The sequence below is a fragment of the Rhineura floridana genome, chromosome 6 (assembly GCF_030035675.1).
Source record: "Rhineura floridana isolate rRhiFlo1 chromosome 6, rRhiFlo1.hap2, whole genome shotgun sequence".
In the NCBI taxonomy this organism is placed as follows: domain Eukaryota; kingdom Metazoa; phylum Chordata; class Lepidosauria; order Squamata; family Rhineuridae; genus Rhineura; species Rhineura floridana.
In genome coordinates, this window is record NC_084485.1 from 127373880 (window position 1) to 127385909 (window position 12030).

The following is a 12030-nucleotide window of genomic DNA, read 5'->3' on the forward strand; positions in this document are numbered from 1 at the left end:
TGAATTTTATTGCTTGAGGAATACAGCATATGAAAAAGCACAAGAATGTCCAAAGGAAAGGTCACAGGGATTCAAACATATTATGATACATACCAGATGCAGTAAAATATTAACCTGAATTCTGCATCAGAAAAGAAGTGTGAAAATGCGTATCTTTCTTGCTGAAAAAAAGACTTTTTAAAAATAGGAACGGCAAGGGTGTTACAGTACAAATTAGAAAAGCCAACACTGAACATTAACATGGTTTTCCTAGCCTAGTGTTTCTACCTTTGGTACTTCAACCTTCATGAAGACTAGATCCTTAATCAGATTTTGTCCCAATACTTTTCCTGCTGAACCCACAAATGTGTTTCAGCTTAACATTCAAACTAATGTATCTCTCAGCTACCAGTGTATAAAAAAGGGTGCAAATTATTTCAGATGAAGTCCCTTAAAATTAAACTAAACTAACTGCAATTCAAGATCTTAATCTGATTCGTAGTTTGGTTCTCTGCTTCACATACAAGACTCTCTCTAATTACTTTTAGTTCTTGCATAATTTTAATAGCCATTGAAGCTATGCTAGATAGTTTAAATTTGCAATCTGATAATGCTGCTTGATTAATATGAGAGATTCTATCTCCTTGCATGCAAGTACGAGAAAAATATGTTGATGTATCTTCAAGTATATTTTCAAATTCTAAAATGGACTCTATTGTACTTTATTTCAACACAAATAGCAATCTAAGCATTGTTATGGAAAAATCCATTCCCATCATACTTCAAAAGAATTTTACCTCATTTAGGTCCTGTTGGTCAGTAAGGGCTCAGTCAGTCGCCAAACTAAACTTGGAATTGTATCACTTAGAACTAGTACTCTCCTAGTTACTAATGTAGAAGCAGCCAGTTTCAAAGATAAAGCTTATCTATTGATACACTAGTCTGAAAACATTGTGTTAACATTGTGCTGACAACAAATAAGTAATTGGAGATAAAGATTCCTCTCACTGCAAGCATACTCATTAGTTCCAACGTCTGCTTTCATAAGTCTATTTAAGCATTATCAATCAAAACAGAATTAAAACAACTCTGTTCCACCAAACCCCATTTGAACACTTTGAACATGCAGTATGCACGTAATACCATCTATAGTTAAAATTAAACTGCTGTGAAACAAGAAGTTTTAATTCTCCAAAGTGGATGATATTTGAAAGGAAATATTCATGTTGCTCAGGACACTGAAGTGATGCCATAATAAAGTCTTGGGTTTCTTTTCACCCCTATACAAAAAAACAAAATAAAAATGAATCTGTACAACTCCTATTAAACATACATTTTCCTAGTTTGGCAAAAATGTATCATTTCTCAAGATTGATGGTATCTGAGCACATAGTATTTATTGCCATTTATATCTCTCATTTTAAAAGACAAAGACTCAGACCAAATTATGCTGAACTCTTTGCTTTCCCTCCCCCAAAGCAGATTAAAGTCCTGCTCTATTCCAAAAAAACCAAATTAAAATATTCTACATAAGAATCTATGGTTAAAAGGGAAGAGAAATGCAAATGTGAATTTAGAGCTTTTGTATAAATTCTGCAATATTTTATAAACTTTATTGTAACACTGTTTGTTGATCAAATAAGTGACACACGTCTATCTAAAAGTTCCATAAACACCATTAAAAATCCAGAGTTGATATGATACTGAACCTTAAGTCTTCAAGAGTTCAAAGAGACAGTTTTGACATGTACAGCACACAACAGCAGACACCCCTAAAATACCAAGGGCCGGTCCAAGATGCAGACAAAGTTACGGGCAAGCATTCATTTCACTGGTTTTGCTGTGCAAAACAATATTTCCTTGCAGAGATTGAATCTCAGCCTGAAAGATTTCAAATGTCATCTTCATCATCTTCATCTTGAGAAGATCCTGCCTGGTTGGATGCACTGGCTGAGGCAGCAGCAAGCTGTGCTTGTTGGGCTGCTTGTTGCATTTGTAGCCATTCCTGCTGGGCTAGCTCTGCCTGCTGCTGTCTAGCCTAGGGACACAAAAGCAAAAGTTCAGTGTCGAGATAGAACATGACCAAACATAGTGCATATATACGCACACACACATACGCTGGGGAGATCAGTGCACAACTTTCAGACAGAGACACGGACACTTTCAGTCTTTCTTGAGCTGAATTAATGAGCTGGCGCACACACATTAAACCATAGTTTAAAACAAATTATGTTTTAACACTTTGCTCCTCCACTCTGTAACAAACCAGAAGCTTGGTTAGCATTGTGAGAAGTACTGCTCATAGTTTGTTTCCAAATAAACCACAAGTGGTAAGCCAAGAACAAATGCTGATGGCCACTCGTGGTTTGTTTTGAGAGACAAAACCTTGAACACTAGTTCACAAGTCACGGTGTATAAACTATACTGGCTGGGGCTGCTAAAAGTTGCAGTTCAGCAACATCTGGAGGACCACAGGCTGCCCAACCCTGCTGTTGATTTGGAGACATCCTGCTATGTTATTTTTGTTTACTAAGTTAGACACAAACTCCAACTGAGGGCTGCTCATGAGAAAAACCTGCCCAAAGGAGCAGAACTTTAGGAAGATCTAAAATTCCCAACAATAATGAAAATGAGCCTTTCCTAGACAGTGCAGGGAGAATGGGGAAGAGATAAATTCCCCTACCCTGCTGCACTTCTCAAATTGGTTGGAGAAAAGGGTTTGTACTAGTCAGAATGGATTCCACCTCCAGAATTTCCCTTTCGCTTGGGGAGAAGACAGACTGAGCTGCCCTGCCTGGCGAGACCTTGCAGATCCCAAAGTTGTATCTTTCTAGCTTCAACTTCCTTTATCAGTATGATACAAGGACTTAGCAGCAGAAATAGCTGGGTCAAGAAAGTCCACAGGGCAAGATCCAATGCAGTCTCAGCAGATGTGAAAAAATTCCCCTTTGTCACCCTTGCAGTTCCCGTCCACCATCTGCTCCAGAGAGTTCTCCAACCCTCCAGAGCAGTTTTGGGGAGGGGGGAGTACAGGAGGAGGGAGGAAGGATAAGTTTTGTTTGTATTAGCCCATTGCACATGCAGGACACCACAAATGGATGTCACCCATAGACGGGAAAGTTAGACTACGGTACAATGGCATTAACTGTTTTAATACATTATTGTCAATAACTGATGAATTTGTTAAATACTTTTTAAAATATTTTTCTTCTTTGAACATGCCATACCACAGACTGCTTCTGGAATGCACTGCATTATATAAATTGTTTGCTTGTTCACATGGTAGGGAACAGCTGTTCAAAAAACACAAGTCTAAAGATCTGTCATACTCCAAAAAGGATAGTAATGAAACTATTATCAGAAGGCAATTGCAAGATACAGCTTAATCATGTGTATATATATAATTTTAATTCTAATTTTTAACAATATTTTAACATCTCAATTTATTTTTAGCATTTTAGTATGCTAGTATATTTGTATTTTAGTGTGTTTAAATTGTTCTATAAGTGGTTTTAATTGTATTTTGATGTCTTGCTTGTTGTGAACCGCCCAGAGAGCTTCGGCTATGGGGCGGTATAGAAATTTAATAAATAAATAAATAAATTATATATGTTATGTGTGTTTGTATGTATGTACATGTGGAGAAAATTAATTGGCACAGGCAAATTTAATAACTAAAACTAAGAATTGGCACATTTATTTTTAGGCTGTTCGGGTATGCTACTATTGCAAGGAAATAAAAATATTAAAGATGACAGAATACCTTTCATTTATGATATTTTAAGTTCCCATAGTTCTTTCAATCAGTATCTCAAAAAGTCACCTTTGTAGGCATTGTAGCAATTTTAAAATGTATGGATTAACTGAAATTACTACATCTAAAATTATATAGGGTTAAAAGTCCCAATACTTAGACTTGAAAGCATTCATGTTGTCAAGTTAATTTTCATTTCTTTTTGGTTTTTCTTTGAATACGATTTGTAATGTATTTTGTAAGTTTGCTAGTTTTGTTTTCCTTAGCCATACTTAGAAGAAAACCAGTGAAATCAACTAAAGTCCTGCATCCCTGTATTAGTGCATCTGACAATTAGTTTATGAAAATATTTCAAGAAAGCGTCAATACATATACATAAATGTTCAGATCAATTTCCACACGTACTGAACAAATCCAGATTTACGAAAAAGCAGAGCAATCCAACTTGCCAGAGGTCAGCAGGAGTGAAGCCAGAGCTGGTGGAAGAGGCTGCCACATCTAGCTGCTGCTTTGGAGAGGACGCTAGCTGCGCCGACATGGCGGAAAGAAACAAATACATGTTTCCACTGCCACATCCAGCTGCCACTCGGAGGCCTTTCACGAAGGGGAAGATGCTGACTATGCCGGCAAAGTGGAAGGCAATATATGTTTCCAGTCTCCTTCTGTGTTGGAATCGCTTTTTAATATGTTTTTAAACTTTTATTTTAAACAAGATCTCTTCAAAGCTTTAAAAAAAATGTTTTTAAAGTTGTTTTGTTTTAATATATTTTAAAGTCTGTTTTTATGATGTTTTAAAGTGTTTTTAGTGCTTTTGTTTACTGCCCTGGGCTCCTGCTGGGAGGAAGGGCGGGATCTAAATCAAATAATGAATAAATAATAAATGTTTCCTTCCGCTACCCCTTTTCCCAGTGTACCAGCTGCCGCAATGGAGAGAAAGCCAAACGGGACTTGTGTATCGGGTAAGTTCTCCCTTGGCCCCTCCTGACGCACCCATCCCAACACCCCTTTTGCAGGCCTTCCGCCGGCTCCTCTTATGTCAGGCTGGGCTTGTCTGGCGGAACTCCAGCTGAGCCAGGATGAAGGACTTGTGCCAGCATAGCCTGGCTGAGCTGGGACCCAGCTGGCTTAGCCAGAGGTCTATCATATACAACTCCTCTCAGCCCAGCATACACGCAAGCTGGATTGCACCCTAAGTCATGTTCAAAACCCAAAAGAAACTCAAGATTTCCAAAATGTGGATTTGTATGACATATCTAAGTCTAGGATGCTCAGCTGATCCATCTTCAATAATTGTTTTTAACATTTCACTGCAGAAATATAAACAAAGGACTGACTGCATATATAGTTTATATGACCATTTGCTCACTTACTTTTGCAAATAACTCTTGTTGCTGCCTTAGAAGCTCCTCTTCAGGAATGCCAAGATTTTCCAAACGAGAATTAGCCTTTCTTCGTTTTAATGCTACGGTTTTGCATTCTTGCAAGACTTCTTTTACCTCACTGATATAGGAGCCAAAGCCCAAACTTTCTAGTGCTGGAGTAAAAAAAAGTTTCTTCTTAGTAAAAAAAAAAAAGCAAGTATTGTAGGCAATAAGACACCAACTTAGCCTATCAGACACAATTATCTCCATCAGTGAAAACACACACATTGTTGCATTTGACCTTTTCAGGCATGGAGTGATTTTGGACTGACTACAGGAATCTGCAGATTCAAGCCAGTTCTTTTAAAGGGATAAAGCACATATGATCTAAAATTAATCCGCATTTATAAAGCTTCTACCAAAAATAATTCCTTAACACTGGGCAGGACTCTCAAGTGTCACATTATTCACGTCAACCCCTCTACTAGCAAAGTAACAATAGTCTAGGCTAAACTATATATGATGTGGGAGCTGCACAAGTTTAAATGTTCTTTTACTAATACTCTGCTTGTGGAAAGCTAGCATATAAAGGAGAAGTCTTTTAGTTGAGTTTCATTATGCTAACGTTCAAAGGCTTGAATCCAGACTTGCCAGGAGTGGACTTCCACTACCTGGACACTTCCACTGGCAGAAGAGTGGGTTTTTTCCACTAGTTTCTCCTCCTCCTTGGCAGCCCCTGTCCCAGGGAGTTGGGGAGCCCTCCAGAACAGTGGAAGATGATGCGCCGGGGGGGGGGCTTTGCAACTGAAGGGGAAATTGAAATAAAAAGCCTTCCTCCAGCTGTAGCCTCCACTGCTCTGGGTTCAATGTTTAACACTGGGAAACATGTAAATGGTCTGAGAATACCTTATATTGAAGCACAGCATTTGTGAAACCAAGAGACTGATTGGTAACCGCTGGATATAAGTATTGTTTTAAACCATGCAGAAGCAATTAAAAAGGGATGCCCCTGCTGAATGGGTAGATCACTCCTTATCTTGATTAAACATATAAAATGCACTGCAAAATTCTAATTGAAACAGAAGAAAAATCAAGGGCAATGGCTACATTTAGTGTTGTCAAACCAAGGTTTAAGTGTTGATAAATGTAGACAAAAATTATTTAGTTAAATGCAAAGAAGCTTTGGCAAAGCTAGTAGAGAATTCAGTATGTGGTAGAATCATAGAATAGTACAGTTGGAAGGAGCCTATAAGGCCGAGTCCAACCCCTACTGAATACATGTATCCAGCTTAAAGCATTGCCAACACTTGAAAGCCTCCAGTGTTGGAGAGCCCATCACCTCCCTAGGCAATGGGTTCCATTATCATACCATTCTAACAGTTGGGACATTTTTCCTGATATTCAGTCAAAATCTGGCTTTCTGTAAGTTGAGCCCATTATTCTGTGTCCTGCACTCTGGGATGACTGAGAAGAGATCCTGGCCTTCCTGCGTGCAAGGACCTCTCAAGTACTTGAAGAGTGCTATCATATCTCCTCTCAATCTTCTCTTCTCGAGGCTAAACATGCCCAGTTCTTTCAGTCTCTCCTCATAGGGCTTTGTTTCCAGTCCCCTGATGATCCTTGCTGCCCTCCTCTAAGCCTATTCCAGTTTGTCTGCATCCTTCTTAAAGTGTGGTGTCCAGAACTGGATGCACTACTCAAGATGAGGCCTAACCAGTGCTGAATAGAGGGGAGCTAATACTTCATGCGATTCGGAAACTATACTTCTGTTAATGCAGCCTAAAACAGCATTTGCCTTTTTTGCAGCCACATCACACTGTTGGCTCATATTCAGCGCATGTAGTTTTGCTGAGCCAAGTATCCCCCATGTCATAACTGTGCATTTGGCTTCTTTTTCCTAGGTGTAGAACTTTGCAGTTATCCCTGTTAAAATTCATTCTGTTGTTTTTAGCCCAATGTTAAAGTTTATCAAGATCCCTTTGAATTTTATTTCTGACTTCCAGGGTGCTTTCCCTCCCAATTTTGTATGATCTGCACATTTGATAAGTATTCCCTGCACCTCCTCATCCAAGCCATTAATAATAACGTTGAAGAGCACTGGGCCCAAGACCGAGCCCTGCGATAGCAAGCAGCTGAAGTGGAGGGAGGGAGGACAAACTCCAACCCTGCAAATACACTTGGTTAGCTTTTGTCTTGGTATTTTAAGACAAGCACAATTAATATAAAAGCAAATACCAAAAATGAAAACTTAAAGTGCAGTGGCCTAGTCATTTCTCAAACCACCCAGTGACTAACAGCCTGTGGTTTAGTAGTAACCATCACAGGAATGAGTGAAATGCAGTTTATGGTACTGTGATGTGCAGAAACCCTAGTATAGCTGATTCCAGCTAAATGTCTGGGCTTTGGCTTTGCAGGGTTCTCTTCAAGCCCCAATAATCAGCTGATCTTCAGTGCCTGCAGAGAGCCTTGCCCTGTACTTTGAAACCCCATCAGCTGATAGTTGATGCTTCAAAGTGATCAACTGTGCCTGCAAACCCCTTTTGGCCCAGCTGCAACTTAACCTGCCCCACACCTGAGATCTGCTGCAAGGCAAATGGGTGTGGCTTGGCCAAAATGGCCTGGCAGACCTAATTAGACCCATGCTCTGTAGATTCCCAATGCTAATATACTAATCTTTCTGTGGCTAGAACAGAGATCCAAAGCCAATGCATACAACCAGTTTAGCCTTACTCTGTACTAAACATAAGGCCTAAATCAAAGAGAACTCTGTGTATACAGCCACCAAGACATCAGTTTCCTATTGGGATGTTCTCTTGTGCAAGTAACAATTGCCACTTCCAAGTGAAGAGATGGAAGATCTTAAAGGCGAATCAAATAACCCAGCAGTTTTCAATCTTTTCAGACCCAGGACTCACCTTTAACCCAACCACGCATGCAGGGCAGGGTTGATAGAAACAAATGATTTTAAAAAAATAAAACCAGATTTTTATTTAAATCAGATTTCAAAATTTTCTTAAAACAATTAGTAAAAAAAGAGCCCAGGTGAAAGATGATATCATTAATACTAATTATACTTCTAATTATATTCTATGACTGTATTAACAGCAGTTTATGGAGATGGGAGATAACCTGATCAGTCCTATTCTGCAGGTGGTGTACATGAAGTGCACAATCTCTCAGTCCTGCCTCTCTCTAAGTGCAAAGATACAGAAGGTTAGTGAATAGAGAATTTGGGGAGATGGAGTAGATCTGAACAAGGAAGAGAACACTGAAGTGGTAATCCAATTCTTAACAGCAGTAGCCTCTTCTTCAAGTGTAGAGAGAATTTTTTCTTCTTTGGACTAATTCATTCTAAATTGAGAAATAAGTTGGGAACTTAAAAAGCAGGAAAGCTTGTATTTCTTTTCCAGACAATGAAAAAGGAAGACAAATGTGAAGAAGACTGAGTTAACTGTACCACCCAATATTTTAAGTTTCTCATATTGACTTGGTTGAAATTGCCTAAATTTACATTTATCTAAAAACAGTGTGGTGTGGTGGTTAAGGTGTTGGACTATGACCTGGGAGACCAGGGTTTGAATCCCCACATAGCCATGAAGCTCACTGGGTGACCTTGGGCCAATCACTGCTTCTCAACCTCATGAATACCCCAGTCATAGGGTCGCCATAAGTCAGAATTTGCAACGAATTTGTGGAGCACTTCCAAGACAAGATTGCTTGCATCCGTCGGGACTTAGACTCTGATGTTATTACAGATGATTCCATTGGAGTGTCCAGAACGCGGTCTTGTCCTTCATTGTTGGATGAATTTCAGTTGGTGCAGCTTGAGGAAGTGGAGAAGGTGCTTGGAATGGTGCGGGCGACCACGTCCGCCCTGGATCCTTGCCCATCTTGGCTGGTGAAGGCCGGCAGGGCTGTAACCACCGGCTGGGCCAAAGAGGTGATAAATGCCTCCTTGAGAGAGGGAGTAGTCCCTGGTAGTCTCAAGGAGGCAGTAGTGAGACCTCTTTTGAAGAAACCTTCTTTGGACCCAGATGTTCTGAACAACTACAGGCCGGTGGCGAATGTCCCTTTTTTGGGCAAGGTCTTGGAACGGGTGGTCGCCGGCCAGCTCCAGGCGCTTTTGGATGAAACCGATTATCTGGATCCGTTTCAATCCGGTTTTAGGCCCGGTTTTGGCACTGAAACAGCCTTGGTCGCCCTGTATGATGACCTTTGTCGGGAGAGGGACAGGGGGAGTGTGACTCTGTTGATTCTCCTTGATCTCTCAGCGGCGTTTGATACCATCGACCATGGTATCCTTCTGGGGAGGCTCGCGGAGTTGGGAGTTGGGGGCACTGCTTGGCAGTGGCTCCGCTCCTACTTAGCGGATCGTCGCCAGAAGGTAGTGCTTGGGGAACACTGCTCGACACCCTGGACTCTCCATTGTGGAGTCCCTCAGGGGTCGGTCTTGTCCCCCATGCTTTTTAACATCTACATGCAGCCTCTGGGTGCGGTCATCAGGAGTTTTGGAGTGCGTTGCCATCAGTACGCTGATGACACGCAACTCTACTTCTCCTTTTCACCTTCTTCAGGTGAGGCTGTTGATGTGCTGAACCGTTGCCTGACCGCGATAATGGACTGGATGAGAGCTAATAAACTGAAACTCAATCCAGACAAGACTGAGACACTGTTGGTGAGCTCTTTACCTGCCCAGATGGTGGATGTTCAGCCTGTTCTAGATGGGGTTACACTCCCCTTGAAGGAACAGGTTCGTAGTTTGGGGGTCCTTTTTGACCCTTCCTTGTCGCTTGAGGCTCAAGTGGCCTCGGTGGCGCGGAATGCGGTTTACCATCTTCGCTTAGTAGCCCAACTACGCCCCTATCTGGACAGTGACGATCTTGCCTCTGTTGTTCACGCTCTGGTAACTTCTAGATTGGACTACTGTAATGCGCTCTACGTAGGGCTGCCCTTGAAGACCGTTTGGAAACTTCAGCTAGTGCAAAACGCGGCAGCCAGGTTGTTGACGAGGACCCATTGGTCCGCGCATATAACACCTGTCCTGGCCCGTTTGCACTGGCTACCTATTTGTTTCCGAGCCAGATTCAAGGTGCTGGTTTTGACCTATAAAGCCTTACACGGTGTGGGACCGCAATATCTTGTGGAACGCCTCTCCCGCTATGAACCTACCCGTTCACTTCGTTCAGTATCTAAGGCCCTCCTCCGGGTACCAACTCATCAGGATGCCCGGAGGATTGTTATTAGATCTAGGGCCTTTTCTGTGGTGGCCCCCGAACTCTGGAACAGCTTACCTGAGGAGATACGCCTGGCGCCTACGGTACTTTCTTTTAGGCGCCAGGTTAAGACCTGGTTATACTGCCAGGCATTTTAACGTTCATGTTTTATATTCAATGTTTTTTACTCTACCTTGCTGTGACCTTGTATGTTTTATTGTAACCTTGTATTTTAACCCTGTTGTTCACCGCCCAGAGAGCTATTCGCTATGGGCGGTCTATAAATAAAATGAAATAAATAAATTGTCAAAAACTGAAATAGTTCATGTGAATGTTTTGTTAATATTGTTGTTTGTTGAAGAAGAAAACTAAGCAGAAGAATAAGCAATCTTATTCATACAATTTAAAAGCCTGCTGGTGGTGGTGATTCTGGCACATCATGACAAAAATACCATGATTAATTGAACAGTTGGAGCTGGTTCATCTCCTGAATGACTCCACAAGTTCATTCTGCTTTAGTACTAAAATGACCATCCCATTTTTGGATGAAAATTAATCTGAAATCAAGTCAGAATAATTGCTTAGTGTGTACCTACCTTCTAATGAAACCGACATCTCTGAATATGTTTTAAGGTTATATTAAACAATAATGTACTTCTGCTAAAAAATGATGATTAAATAGAATCTTCCTCATTAGTGATTTAAACTCTGATTTAATTAACATTGAGTCCTTCAGAAAAGCAATTTAAATCAAATCAGCCCTGATGTGGGGGCCCATATACCTATGACATATATTGCACCTGCATATGGAAACCTCTATTCTATTCTTCAGATATCCAACCGAGCACAAAATACTGAGCTGGGGAGTTTACATACTGTACATGGGTGCTACTTTGGGCCATCTGTAATTTTCTGTAAGTTCATGATCTTTGAGGAAAAAGAACACTTAGTAAAAGTCAGAGCTTAGTGGATGTCTGAACACAACCAGGATTGTTTTCCACCACAGCAAATGCAGAATTTGATACAGGGTGCATATTTCATCATCTTGACAACTTCAGTTTTCATTTTTGGATTGTATTTTAAATTACAGTTGCAAGATAGGTGTTGCCCACACGCATTCAAAACTAAACTCTCTAGAGCAGCCTTTTCCAAATGGGTGTACTCCAGATATTTTGGACTACAACTCCCATCATCTCTGACCACTGGCCATGCCAACTGGAGCCGACAGAAGTTGAAGTGCAACAGCATCTGGAAGGCACCCAGTTGGGAAAGACTAGTCTAAAACCAAAGGAAACTAAACAGCACAACCAGTGGTCATATTTCAGTGTCTTTTTAATTAGCATAACTTATGTGTTAGAGAATATCCAAGCAAGTCATACTCAGACTTGTCCAATGATTTCAATGAGTCTATTCCGAGTATGACTAGCACCTGATATCACCCATGTTAGGGACTTGCTATTACAGTAGATAAACTTTAAGGGCTGTATCCAGTGCTGCAGCGTGCACTACAGGCTTCATTACATGCATGGAATGTCCTCTTCCTCTCCTGTCCCCTCCAACCCAACCCACCCCTGAGCACCCTCAAAAGAGCTCTGGAGTTGATGGGGGACACACACACACACACAGTAAACTCAAGTCCTATTGTACAAGTGGAATTCTGATGGTACAGCACTCAACTCCAAGTGAAGCAAATAAGGGTATGGCTATAAACAGCTACTAGGTC

General features: G+C 40.9%; 1 protein-coding gene across 2 annotated transcripts in view; it reads right to left on the reverse strand.

Moving 5' to 3' along the window:
- The window catches only part of DR1 (down-regulator of transcription 1), a 14750-nt gene continuing 2720 nt past the window's right edge, over positions 1–12030 (reverse strand). The window contains exons 2-4 of one of the 2 annotated variants that reach the window (XR_009763604.1): positions 5104–5267; positions 1689–2017; positions 1–1259 (exon numbers count right to left, since the gene is read on the reverse strand). Coding sequence is in view for 1 of the 2 variants with exons in the window: in XM_061633782.1 (XP_061489766.1) it covers positions 1871–2017; positions 5104–5267 (311 nt within the window). In the remaining variant the exon portion in view is untranslated. Of the gene's footprint in view, positions 2018–5103; positions 5268–12030 lie in introns of both variants that reach the window. The other variant, XM_061633782.1, reaches the window with a different exon arrangement.